The sequence below is a fragment of the Hypanus sabinus genome, chromosome X1 (assembly GCF_030144855.1).
Source record: "Hypanus sabinus isolate sHypSab1 chromosome X1, sHypSab1.hap1, whole genome shotgun sequence".
Classification (NCBI taxonomy): Eukaryota; Metazoa; Chordata; class Chondrichthyes; order Myliobatiformes; family Dasyatidae; genus Hypanus; species Hypanus sabinus.
The window spans coordinates 3,624,120-3,637,400 of NC_082738.1; the positions used below are offsets into that span (position 1 = coordinate 3,624,120).

Below are 13,281 nucleotides of genomic sequence, written 5' to 3' on the forward strand. Positions count from 1 at the left end.
CTCACCCTTCACTCTTGCTCCAGCCCCCCCCCCCCTCCCTGTGTGATGATGGATGAGGTTAACCTGAGGGTAATGCATGCAGAAATAAAGTTGTGCAAACCATCTGCCGCCAGTTTTCCACAGCAGAAACAAATCAATGAAAAGGAGTACATTCTAGACATTGTTAATGGACCTGGATAATAATAGCACTGTGTGTGATTTAATCCGTGTAGACATTATTTATTTTTAGGTTCAAAGCATTCAGGTAGATTATATTCATTAACATTTGCAAGGCCATGTATGATTTCAGCTGTAAAACTGGAAGATTGGTGGGGTTTGTGGGTTAACTTTACCTTGAAATGACCTATAATAGAAGACCTTTTATGGTCTAAGGAAAAGCCCACCGTAGCTGTAAGTTGAAAGCTTCTGGATCAAAACACATTGTATTCATTATTATAATATCTTCTAGCAATACAAATATTTAAAAAAAATCTCTTCTCTGTTTTGATAATAATGAATGTGTACTGTGGGAAGCCCTGTACTGTTCTGATTGTCATTAAATATTAATAGCCAAAATTAAAGTCTTGCAGTGTTTCTCTGCAAGTGTATAACTCTTCACTATGATATCCCTTCAGTAAAGGTTTGTGATGTTGGGTTCAAAGAAAAAAAACTTCAGGAATTCATGGAGGGAGGAGGAAATGAAGAGATATCAGTATCTGGCAACTATCTGAAATTGTTGCATCATAAATATGTTTTCACTTAGGCTGTAATCAAGCATATTTTCATTAATGTTTTAAAATTGTACAGTGGCAAGATCGGAATTTCAATTTTGAATTGATCTCCTCCTTCAACTGGCCTATCTGCAGTGAAGTTCCAAAATAGTGGATGCATCAATGTACAGAACAGGCAAGAAACAACAGCTGGAGCTTTGCAGCTACCTGATGAACAGTATTTATTTACATTCTGCATGGGGCCTAGCATCTCATATTGGTCTGGAGGTTTGTACAAGGCAGATTTGTTAATTAGATGAGTTAACACTTGTGTGTTGCTGATGATTTTGATATAGATTTGACCCTTGAAGGTTGTCCTCCTCAATCAGTTCATCTGAAGATTCAATTACAAATTATGACAATGGTCACTTCTAAAAAATATTGACTGAGTACCTTTCATTTGTAAGTTGTATTTGAATCCCCGCTGTACATCCATGACAGTGAGGTGTGGGGTGATGCTATTCCCTGCGCAACATCTGGAGTTACAAGTCAAAAAGGATAAAAGCAATCTCCAAGTCCTAGGTAGCAGATGGTATCCCTACAGAAATTCTTAAGCTTGGCAGAAAATGACTTCAGTCACAAATTTGAAAAAAGGGACAATATGTCAGTGATTCTCAGATGCTGTAATTATTTTACTTCAAGAAAGGAGATAAAATTGACTATGGTAACTATAGATTGGAGATTTAGAGGTTAGACTGAGGAAACCTTTCAAGGCTGTGCTCAAAGCCTCAAAACAATGCAGTCATCCCACAGACTCCTGGGATTTTCTGGACTATGATAACTCAAAATGGAAAAAATCGAGATTTATAGAATCGTACAGCACAAGGTCCCATATGGGAGGTTGGTCAAGAAGGTTCAGTCGCTTGGCATTCAAGGTGAGTTAATAAATTGGATTAGAGGTTGACTTTGTGGGGGAAGGCAGATAGTAGATGGTTGCCTCTCTGACTGGAGGCCTGTGACTTGTGGTGCGCTGCAGGGATCAGTACTGTGTCTTTTGTTGTTTGTCAGCTATATCAGCGATCTGGATGATAATGTGCTAAGCCAAATCAGCAGATTTGCAGATGACACCAAGATTGGGGGTGTAGTAGACAGTGAAGAAGGCTACCGTGGCTTGCAGAGGGATCTGGAACAGCTGGGAAAATGGGCTGAAGAATGTCAGGTGGAATTTAATACAGACTAGTGTGGTCTTGCACTTTGGTAGGACCAACCAGGGTAGGTCTCACAGACTGAATGGTAGGGCACTGAGGAGTGTGGTAGAACAAAGGGATCTGGGAATATAGGTACATAATTCATTGAAAGTGGTGTCACAGGTGGGTGGGGTCATGAAGAAAGCTTTTGGCACATTAGCCTTCATAAATCAATATATTGAGTACAGGAGTTGGGATGTTATGCTGAAGTTGTACAAGATGTTTGTGAGGTCTCATTTGGAGTATTGTGTGCTGTTTTGGTCATCTACTTACAGGAAAGATGTAAACAAGGTATGCTTGTTAATGTCCTCCATGAGAACTGCTGTTCCATTCTTGAATGCATCAGATATTTCTTGATTTTTTTGCCTATGTCACTGTAATATTTTGGTGCCCCACTCCCCACAATCTATTATGCCTAATTTCTAACCAGGTGGATTCAATGTCCTGCTCCTTAGATCTTGTATCGTCTCTCACTATCTGTCTGAATGGCGTATAAAACAAAATCTTTCCACTGTATCTCAGTGCATGTGGCAATAACAACCAGTTTCCACTTATAAAAATCCTGTGGCACTATTTTGAAGAGCAGTATGGTTTTGCTCGGTGTCTGAGGCAGTGTGCAGAGACAGAGTGGCTTCTCAGGCCCCCAATAATGCTGCTAGTTTTAAATTCTTAGATGGTCTTTCAAATTTCTAGTCAGATATTTCAGTCAACCAAAGCTCTGCGACAAAAGCACCGCTGAACTCCTGGACAAAATTACTTTTAAACTGCTGCAGCAGAGTTAATAGCGGTGCAGAGTGGACTAGGGATTATACGGACACCAGCCTGGCCTTGGCGGCTCTGTGTAGAGAGTGGCAGATTGCAGGCAGTATGAGAGGAAGCAGAAACACAGCAAGAGAGCCATGCCATGAGCTAAGCTGAGAACTAACCCGATCAAACCAGCAACACCATCACTTTTCCTGACTGATGTCTGCTTGCTGAATAATAAAATGGGCTCACTGAGAATGAGTAAATTTAGAAAAAGAGATGAGAAACTGCTGCATTCTGGGTTTCACCAAAATGTCACTAAACAACAACTTGCCCAACTCATCGTTTTAACTCAATGGGATGACTTTGTTCCATGCAGATTCACAATATGTCATAAAATTTGTTGTTTTGTGACAGCAGTACAGTACAAAAACATAAAACATTACTATAAAGTTACATTATAAAAAATAACTGAATAGTGAGGTTGTGTTCATGGGCCATTAGAAATCTGATGGCAGAGAGGAACAAGCTGAAATGTTGAGTGTCTTCAGATCCCTATGCCACCACCTTGATAATAGCAGTGAGATGATGGCATGAAAAAAAGGCTGATTTTGCTTTTGCATTTTATGCTTCTGTACAGGAAAACCAAGAGACATACAGCAATTCAGAATGTAACCCATTCTACTCTGGACCATTAGTTTCATCCTGTAATGTCTGTGAAGCCCTTTGGCTAAGTTTCATCTTGTTAGAAGTGATTTTAGAAATGCAAAGTGGTATTGAAAAGAGGTGGAGTTTACCTGTGTAAACTAATTTTTTTGTGCATGTTAAATGTGCTGGGTTGTTCACAGCCAGATGTTTCCAGATCTTCATCAATTCCATTATTTTTTAGCCAAATTGAAAATGAACATGCTTTTCCTCATGAAGCCATCATCCCTTATTGTCAACACAAGCTGCTGAAGGAACTCGGTAGCCAGGCAGCATCTATGGAAATGAATAAGGAATCAATGTTTCTGGCTATCTGCTGAGTTCCTTCAGCATTTTGGTGTGTGTTGCTCTGGATTTCCAGCATCTGCAGCATCTCTTGTGTTTATTATCCCTTTGAGAGGATGAATTGCTGGTAACCTCACTGGGAAGGGCTACTGAGCCCAGGACTGTGCAGGAGTTTTAATAAACATCTGTAGATTAATGGACAAGATCACCAATCTCACAAGATGAAGGGCATTGATAGTGTAGATGCAAGTAAGCTTTTTCCACTGGGGTTGTGTGAGACTACACCGAGAGGTCATGGGTTAAGTGTGAAAGGTGAAATAGTTAAGGGGAATGTGAGGGGGAAACTACTTCACTCAGAGCGTGGTGAGTGGAATGAGCTGCCAGCACAAGTAGTGGATGTGGGGTCAATTTCAATATCGAGATGTTTGGACAGGTACATGGATGGGAGGGTATGTAGGGTTAGGGTCTGTGTGTGCAGTTCATTGAGCTTAGGCAAGTTAATGGTTTGGTACAGACTAAATGGCCTGAAGGACCTGTTTCTATGTAGTAGTGTTCTTGACTGGAAAGCCAACACCAAGGCTGTTTACAAGAGGAGGATGAGCAGATTCTATTTTCTAAAGAAGCCGAGATCCTTCAATATGTCCAGCAGGATGTTGGAGATCTTTTACCAGTCTATTGTAGTGAGTGCAGTCTTCTCTGCGGACTTATGTTGGGGGAGCAGCATCCGAGCTGGTGATTCAAAAAGACTAAATAAACTCATCAGAAAGATGGATCCATCTTTGGCTACAACCCGGACTCTTAAGTTTGAGGTGGAGAGGAGATCACTGAACAAACTGTTACCCATTCAGGACAATCAGGCACATCCTCTCCATGACCTACTGAATAAGCAGTGGAGCACTCTTTCAAACAGACTCATTCAGCTCCTCTGTCACAAGGATCATCACAGAACATTTTTCCTGCCAAATGCAGTAAGCATATACAACAATTCATCTCCGTGCAACAGGAGAACAGACATCATAGTACAAGAGCCTCTGTTTTTATTATTTTGTGAATGATTATTGCACAGTGGTAAATTATTGCAAAGCACATAAATACTGGAGGAACTCAGCAGGCCAGGCAGCATCTATGGAAAAGAGTACAGTCGACGTTTCAGGCCGAGACCCTTCGGCAGGACTCCCTGAAGGATATCAGCCTGAAATATCGACTCTGCTCTTTTCCATGGATGCTGCTGAGTTCCTCCAGCATTTTGTGTGTAACACCCTGGTTAAGATTTTTACTGCAGTTGGGTAAGAGCAGTCTGTTCTGCTTTCAGCTTGTTTGGGTTTGAGCTGAGATAAGAAGCTTTGTTCAACTTGGGAATGTGCTGTCAGACAATTAGGATGGTAGATGTGGAAGAAAGTTCTGGAGAACGCTGGATTGAAGGTCTTTGTTGGTGGGAGCTGGGAGAAGACGGGAGGAAAGATGGCTGAGGACGCCATTCCTGTTGCACAAGGTGCTTTGTGCAGATGAGTGGCTTCAAGGAGGAAGGACCAATGCTCCTGTGGGAGACCCTTTCGAGATGGATTTCGAACAACCTTGGGAAGGTGGTGTGTGCTTTCACACAGACCGAGGGTCCAGCACGTGAGTAGAATGACAAGTTGAAGATGAGCTCCAACTTAAGTGCAAGTTTGACTGTTTCAGAGTAATGGGCTCTTTTTGTTTTTTTTCCCTTTTTTTTCATTTAATAACTGTTCGCTTAACTTACAATTATAAAGTATATTTAAGAATGTTATGCAGTGTACGATCAATCATTTCTTGCCAGGGACAGTAAATCCACACAGCATTCACACAAACTGGGGTTTGGGTGGGCGTGACATCCCAACGTCACAGATTTGGCGGGACCACTGGTATACACCCTAGATCGGGGGTCGGCAACCCGCGGCTCCGGAGCCACATGTGGCTCTTTTACGTCTGTGCTGCGGCTCCCTGTTGCTTTGGGAAATAATTGGTCAGTATTTAATTAAAATGTATTTTATGTTAGTTTGTTAGTTTTTGAAATGTAATTCTAAATTTGAAGATTATGGTGATCTTGTACAATCTAAATAAGACGTTGTGGCGACCCATTTCCTGGCACATCCGAACCGGCTCACAATTAGCCAGTGTTCAGGCTAAGGGAGATAGCCTACGGGGGTTTGTGAGTACGTGTCTTTTGCAGCATCCGTGCCCATGGGGGCCAGGTTGAGGGAGGCTTAAAAGCAAGGCTGTTTAGTTCGAATAAAGTTATTTGACTGCAGTTTACTGACTGCGTGAGCACATCGCTACAACGTGTTTTTATCACTATTAATATACGTCACCACTGCCAATACCTGACACCCGTCAGTGCGCGATTTCTTTAATTTTTCGATCCAAGGTAGGCCAACTATGGAGAATTCTAAAAAAAGAAAAGTGACTGAAGAAAACAGAACGTTTAATGATACGTGGACAGATTCATTTGCTTTCACTGTTGACGAGACTGGTTTACCGGTATGCTTAATATGCAATGAGAAACTAGCAAACAACAAAAAGTCAAATGTCGCAAGGCATTTCCAGAATAAACACGCAGCCTTTGCTCAAAAATGTCCGGATGGAGATGAGAGAAAAAAAGCCGTTTTGGAACTGATGCGGAAGGTTGATCTAAGCAAAAATCATTTCAAGCAATGGATGAAGTCCGGAAAACCAACGACATACGCTAGTTATATTGCCACTCAGGAAATAGTCAGGCACGGGAAGCAGTTTACAGATGGTGAATATATAAAAGAATCTTTCATTAAGATTTCAGAACATCTATTCACGGACTTTAAAAACAAGTGTGAAATTGTGCAGAAAATCAGGGATATGCCCCTCTCTGCAAAGACTGTCAAAGACAGAACCATAAAAATGGCAGAAGACATCACAAGACAGCAAATTAAAGACATCAATTCAGCTGTGGCCTACTCGATTGCCTGTGATGAGTCTAAAGACAAAGGTGATATTGAACAAATAGCGCTGTTCTGCCGGTATGTAAACTCTGCCGGGCCACAGGAAGAACTGATTGAGTTGATACTTCTAAAAGACCAAACACGGGGGGAGGACATCTGTGAGGCTGTCTTGAATTGTTTAAGAGCCAAAGGAATAAAGACAGTAACTACTGATGGGGCACACAAGGGAATTGTGGCTTTACTGCAGAAGTCGCTGGACAGAAAGCTGCTGATTTTTCACTGCATCTTGCACCAAGAGGCACTGTGCGCTCAAACATTTCCTCCGGAATGCACAGAAGTAATGGATGTTGTCATTCAGATTGTCAATAAAATAATGGCAAAAAGTTTAAATCACCGTCAATTCCATTAGTTACTGGACGAGCTGGAAAGCGCATATTCTGATCTCCTGCTGCACAACAAAGGCCGGTGGCTGTCCAGAGGGGAGGTGCTGAAACGCTTTGTCTCGTGTTTGGAAGAAGTGAAAACTTTCCTGGACAGCAAAGGGCTGGAAAAACTACACTTCATGGTAGACATGACAGCACACCTGAACACGCTGAACACAGCTCTTCAGGGGAAAGGACGTACAGCCCTGCACATGTTGGAGGATGTTTTGGCATTCGAGCGCAAGTTGACAGTGCTTGCCAGAGATTGACAGAAAGGCACTTTGTCTCACTTCCCCAATTTGAGAGAGTTCAAACAAGGTCACGACATGATAAATTCGGAGTATTTACATTCTGCAATCATCACAATGCAAACATCATTTGGGAAACGCTTCTGTGAGTTCAGAGAGGAAAAAAACACATTATCCTTCCCGGTCACTCCCCTAAGCATCGATTCATCTCTACTGAATACGACTGCATTGGCAGGTGTGAGTAAACCTGATCTTGAGATGGAACTGGCCGACATAGCCGACAAAGACATATGGGTGTCTAAGTTTAGACGCTTGACAGCAAACCTCGAAGATGTTGCCCGTCAGAAGGCCGTTCTTGCTCAGAATCACAAATGGAGTGATATTGAAAACCTCCTAAAACCAGACAAACTTGTGTTCGAAACATGGAATGCTATCCCCGACATTTATGTAAACATTAAAAAGTATGCGCTTGGAGTCCTGTCGATCTTTGGATCCACATATGTATGTGAGCAGATGTTCTCCAACATGAACTTTATTAAAAACAAACATTGCGCACGCCTCACAGATGACAGCTTGCGATCCTGTGTAAAGATGAAGGTGACATCATACAGCCCTGATGTGCAGACGCTGTGCGCTGAGGTCCAGGAGCAGAAATCCAATTAACCAAGTATGATAAATATTTTAATTGCCTATTGTTTTACGTATATTCATATTTTTTCATTGTTCATTGAAATAGTCCTTTTATTTTTCAGGTTGACAGCTGGCTGACATTATTTTTGGTTTGCTGCTGGCGGAAAATTTAAGTTCAGCGTTTTTCATAAATACAAGAAGGACTCAAATAGACGTTGAATATTTTATTTAAAAGTAACCTTCAACCCAACGTCTTTTTTTCGGAGTTCAAAATGTTTTTGTTGCATGCAGAAATGTAATTTCATTTTCTCTGCAGGAGTTCATCAATTTCATAAATGCAACACATTATAGTTTGTTTATACATAGCATAAAGGCAAAAAAACGTTGTATGCAGTGTTATTTCATTTTAAATGTCAAACGGGTTTTGTGGCTCCCAGTGTTTTCCTTTCTGTGGGAAACGGGTCCAAGTGGCTCTTTCAGTGGTAAAGGTTGCTGACCCCTGCGCTAGATGAACGAAGCCCGAGACAGGTGGGTTTGTCGCTGCAGAGTCCAGTGGCTAACGAGCCACATTTCCAGAGACGCCCAATAAGAAAGGATTTCACTTCAATTTCCAGCGTCTGCAGATTTTCTCTTGTTTGTGATTGGTAAGTTATTATTGTGTATATTATTATTAGATTGCATACTGCTAAGTGCGTTTTTAAATGTTGCTGTAATGAGAGAATGTCCCAGTTGGGATCAATAAAGTAATTATTATTATTATTATTGTTATTATTATGCTATCACTGAAATAATGAGTGTTTCCATCTGTGAGTGCATCTCTCATCGTTGGGGCCTGTTTCTTCACAGCCCACCTTGCTGTGATGTTCTCTGTACTCTGAGTGTAAAGGAAACAAAGTGTGGAAAGGACTCATTTTATACTTTCATCTCAGCATACTTCAACACTGTAGTTCTATCAATTGGTAAAGAGCTGGGATTAATTGAATAGCTCTCACTTCTATCAGTACAGCGAGTCAAAGGAAGAAAGGGAACCCAAGTTCTAATTTTCATGCCTAGAAACCAGTCTGGATGCTGCATTTGTTGTGCTGTTGAGAGCTTTACCTCAAACTTAATATATGTAGAATTTAATTAAGACGCTGTTTCAAGTATGTTGGGATCAAAATATTGCAGTTGGTTGTAAACCATGAAAAGCTATTTAAATTACTGAAATGTTCTTGATTGTTAATGGGACACAGTGCTGGAGGAGAGCGGACTGTCCAGCTACTGGATGCTCCTGTGCAAGGAGTCAAGGAGAGGTAGAAGGTAATTTCTCAGATTGCTGATACCTCATTTTGTCATTGGTGAACATCTGGAAGAAATTTATTTAAGTAGTTTAATCTTGTTGGCCTTTATACAGATTTCATAGACCTATCAGAATCAGGTTTATTATCACCGGCATGTGTCATGAAATTTGTTAATTTAGCAGCAGCAGTTCAATGCAATACAAATATAGCAGAAGAAAAAATAATAAATCAATTACACTATATGTATATTGAATAGATTAAAAATTGTGCAAACAACAGAAATGATATATTTAAAAAGTGAGGTGGCGTCCAAGGGTTCACAGTCCATTTGGAATCGGATGGCAGAGGGGAAGAAGCTGTTCCTGAATCACTGAGTGTATGCCTTCAGGCTTCTGTACCTCCTACCCGATGGTAACAGTGAGAAAAGGGCATGTCCTGGGTGCTGGAGGTCCTTAACAATGGACGCTGCCTTTCTGAGATACCGCTCCCTGAAGGTGTCCTGGGTACTTTGTAGGCTAGTACCCAAGATGGAGCTGACTAGATTTACAACCTTCTGCAGCTTCTTTCAGTCCTGTGCAGTAGTCCCTCCGTACCAGACAGTGATGTAGCCTGTCAGAATGCTCTCCACGGTACAACTAGAGAAGTTTTTGAGTGTATTTGTTGACATGCCAAATCTCTTCAAACTCCTAATAAAGTATAGCTGCTGTCTTGCCTTCTTTATAACTGCATCGATATGTTGGGACCAGGTTAGATCCTCAGAGATCTTGACACCCAGGAACTTGAAACTGCTCACTCTCTCCACTTCTGATCCCTCTATGAGGATTGGTATGTGTTCCTTTATCTTACCCTTCCTGAAGTCCACAGTCAGCTCTTTTGTCTTACTGATGTTGAGTGCAAGGTTGTTGCTGTGACACCATTCCACTAATTGGCATATCTCGCTCCAGTGCGCCCTCTTGTCACCACCTGAGATTCTGCCAACAATGGTTGTATCATCAGCAAATTTATAGATGGTATTTGAGTTATGCTTAGCCACACAGTCATGTGTATACAGAGAGTAGAGCAGTGGGCTAAGCACACATCCCTGAGGTGCGACTGTGTTGATCGTCAGCGAGGAGGAGATGTTATCACCAATCCGCACAGATTGTGGTCTTCTGCTTAGGAAGTCGAGGGTCCAATTGCAGAGAGAAGTACAGAGGCCCAGGTTCTGCAACTTTCCAATCAGGATGGTGGGAATGATGGTGTTAAATGCTGAGCTATAGTCATTGAACAGTTTCCTGACATAGGTGTTTGTGCTGTCCATGTGGTCTAAAGCTGTGTGAAGAGCCATTGAGATTGTGTCTGCCATTGACCTATTGTGACGGTGGGCAAATTGCAATGGGTCCAGGTCCTTGCTGAGGCAGGAGTTCAGTTTAGTCATAACCAACCTCTCAGCATTTCATCACTGTTGATATGAGTACTACCAGGGGATAGTCATTAAGGCAGTCCGAATGATTATTCTTGGGCACTGGTTTAATTGTTGCCTTTTTGAAGCAAGTGGGAACTTCTGCCCATAGCAGTGAGAGGTTGAAAATGTCCTTGAATACTCCCGCTAGTTGGTCGGCACAGGTTTTCAGAGCCTTACCAGGTACTCCATCGGGACCTTCTGCCTTGTGAGGGTTCACTCTCTTTAAAGACAGTCTAACATCAGTCTCTGAGACAGAGATCACAGGGTCATCAGGTGTAGCAGGGATCTGCCCAGCTGTAGTTGTGTTCTCCCTTTCAAAGCGTGCATAGAAGGCGTTGAGTTCATCTGGTAGTGAAGCATCACTGCCATTCATATGATTGGGTTTCGCTTTGTAGGAAGTAATGTCTTGCAGTGTTTCTTGTATTTACTGCAAATGCCCATAAGAAAATGTATCTCAGAATTGTGTATGGTAACATGTACGTAGTTTGATAATAAATTTACTTTGAACTGCTTTGTAAATTGACACAAAAATATTCAAAGTTGTTTTAGAAGTTAGGTGAACTCTCTTATTCAACATGGGACTTTGGCTCGGAATGTGTCTGTCATACGGTAAGTGTTGAATACACTTAATGGGCCTCTTCTCACTCTCTTTTCAGATGTGTCTATAAAAGTGCAAGTTTTTGATAATGGTGACCTCTCTCCTCTGGCGGAGGCTGCAGTGGGCGTCTACGTGAACCAGTCCTGGTTGGCAGCAGGAACCACGGATAAGGATGGAGTAGCACTGATCACTTTTAAGTACCACCTGGGAACACGGTTGGTTGTCAGTGCTGCAAAATATGGCTTTGTGACAAACTCTGCTCCCTGGCATGTCAACAAAACACCATGTAAGTGCAAAGTTGTCAGCATAATCTCAGTGCACTTTTTTGTAGGTGATTATTGTTTTTAAGTGCTGTTATTTTCTGGTATAGAAAATTGTACAGGCCAAGTCATCTGAGGATGCACTTGAAAATTTTCCTCTGCAGACAGTGTTTTAAAGTCTCTCCCAGAGGGCATGTGTGGGTTAAGATTGCCCTTAAACTGTCTCTCCCTCAGAAAGAATACATGAGATTTACACATCTTGGCAATGGGAGTTTTTGTCAGGTAAGTTAACCTAAGGTACAATAATGTTCAAGTCTGCATTATTTTGCCGGAGGAAGGGTTCAGGTTGTATGCAGTTGTCGAGGAGACAGTAGTTCATGCTTCTGCCTCACATCCTTGAGGACCTGGGTACAATTCTGACCTTGGGACTCTTCATAACAAATTTGTATGTTCTCGCTGTATCTACATGTGTTCTCTTTTGATCCCCCAGCTTCTTTTCCTGCATCACAAAGATCTGCTACTAAGTGAATTAGTTGTAAAAATTGCCTCTTAGTGTAGATATGTAACAAAAGGAGGTAAAAAGGTGTTTATGGTTGTCTGAGAAACGGAATAAGTTGCAGAGGTGTAGAAAAATGGGAAGGTTCTCATAGAAACTGGCCCCATCCTGTATAGTAAAAAAATCTAGAGATGTTCAGGTTGTGTTCCCCTCACTGACCAATTTCCTACTCTCCATGTGGTCTTCTACAGGATAGCTGTAGAAGATGATGTATGGATGATGTGAGGATGATGTGTCTATTAGAGGACAGGCTGGAATCTAAGACTCCACTCTGTTTGAAGGCAAGTGTTGTGGATATGGTTGGCAGACCAGCAAAGGTCTATGGTGGTCATATGGTGGCCACCCACCCCCTTCTTGAGCAAATTATTGCTATCTTCTCTGTGGGCAGGAGGCATGAGGTCTGGTGACCCAAATGTATGCAAATTGGTGAGACTAGAGGGTTTGGGGTCCTGTCATTAGTGAGTCCAAGCTTTGAGGCCTATTGTTCGGGGTCCCGTTCTCAGCGAGTCTGGAATTACAGGGCACAAGTTTGGATTTTCCTTGGTTTCCTTTGGCTAGTCCTGGGTGGATACTGAAGATCTAAGCCCAAAGCTCAATTGGCAGTCCAGAAATCTATGATCAGGAACACTTTATATAAACACAGGGTGATTTATTACATTAATTGTTAGTAATTGAATTGACTTTATTACTTGTATCCTTCAAATACATGAGGAGTAAAAATCTTTATGTTCCGTCTCTGTCTAAATGTGCAATGTGAAATTTGTAATAGTATGTACAACAGGACAGTCAATATAACATAGAAATACAGTTGTGTCAGCATGAATTAATCAGTCTGATGGCCTGGTGGAAGAAGCTGTCCCGGAGCCTGTTGGTCCTGGCTTTGATGCTGCGGTACCGTTTCCTGGATGGTAGCAGCTGAAACAGTTTGTGGTTGTGGTTGGGGTGACTCGGGTCCCCAATGATCCTTCAGGCCCTTTTTACACACCTGTCTTTGTAAATGTCCTGAATCATTGGAAGTTCACATCTACCAATGCACTGGGCTGTCCACACCACTCTCTGCAGAGTCCTGCATTTGGTACAATTCCCATACCAGGCAGTGATGCAGCCAGTCAGGATGCTTTTAATTGTGCCCCTATAGAAAGAATTTGGGGGGCCCATCCCAAACTTCTTCAACTGTCTGAGTTGAAAGAGGAGATGTTTTGCCTTTTTCACCACACAGCTGGTGTGTACAGACCAT

General features: G+C 41.9%; 1 protein-coding gene across 3 annotated transcripts in view; it reads left to right on the top strand.

Moving 5' to 3' along the window:
* The window catches only part of fam171a2a (family with sequence similarity 171 member A2a), a 270,163-nt gene that overhangs the window by 75,057 nt on the left and 181,825 nt on the right, over positions 1-13,281 (top strand). For 2 of the 3 annotated variants that reach the window (XM_059955684.1, XM_059955683.1), the window contains exon 2: positions 11,287-11,514. The exons of the other annotated variant lie outside the window; for it this stretch is intronic. In XM_059955684.1, the coding sequence (XP_059811667.1) occupies positions 11,287-11,514 (228 nt within the window). The remainder of the gene's footprint in view (positions 1-11,286; positions 11,515-13,281) is intronic. 3 annotated transcript variants of the gene reach the window in all.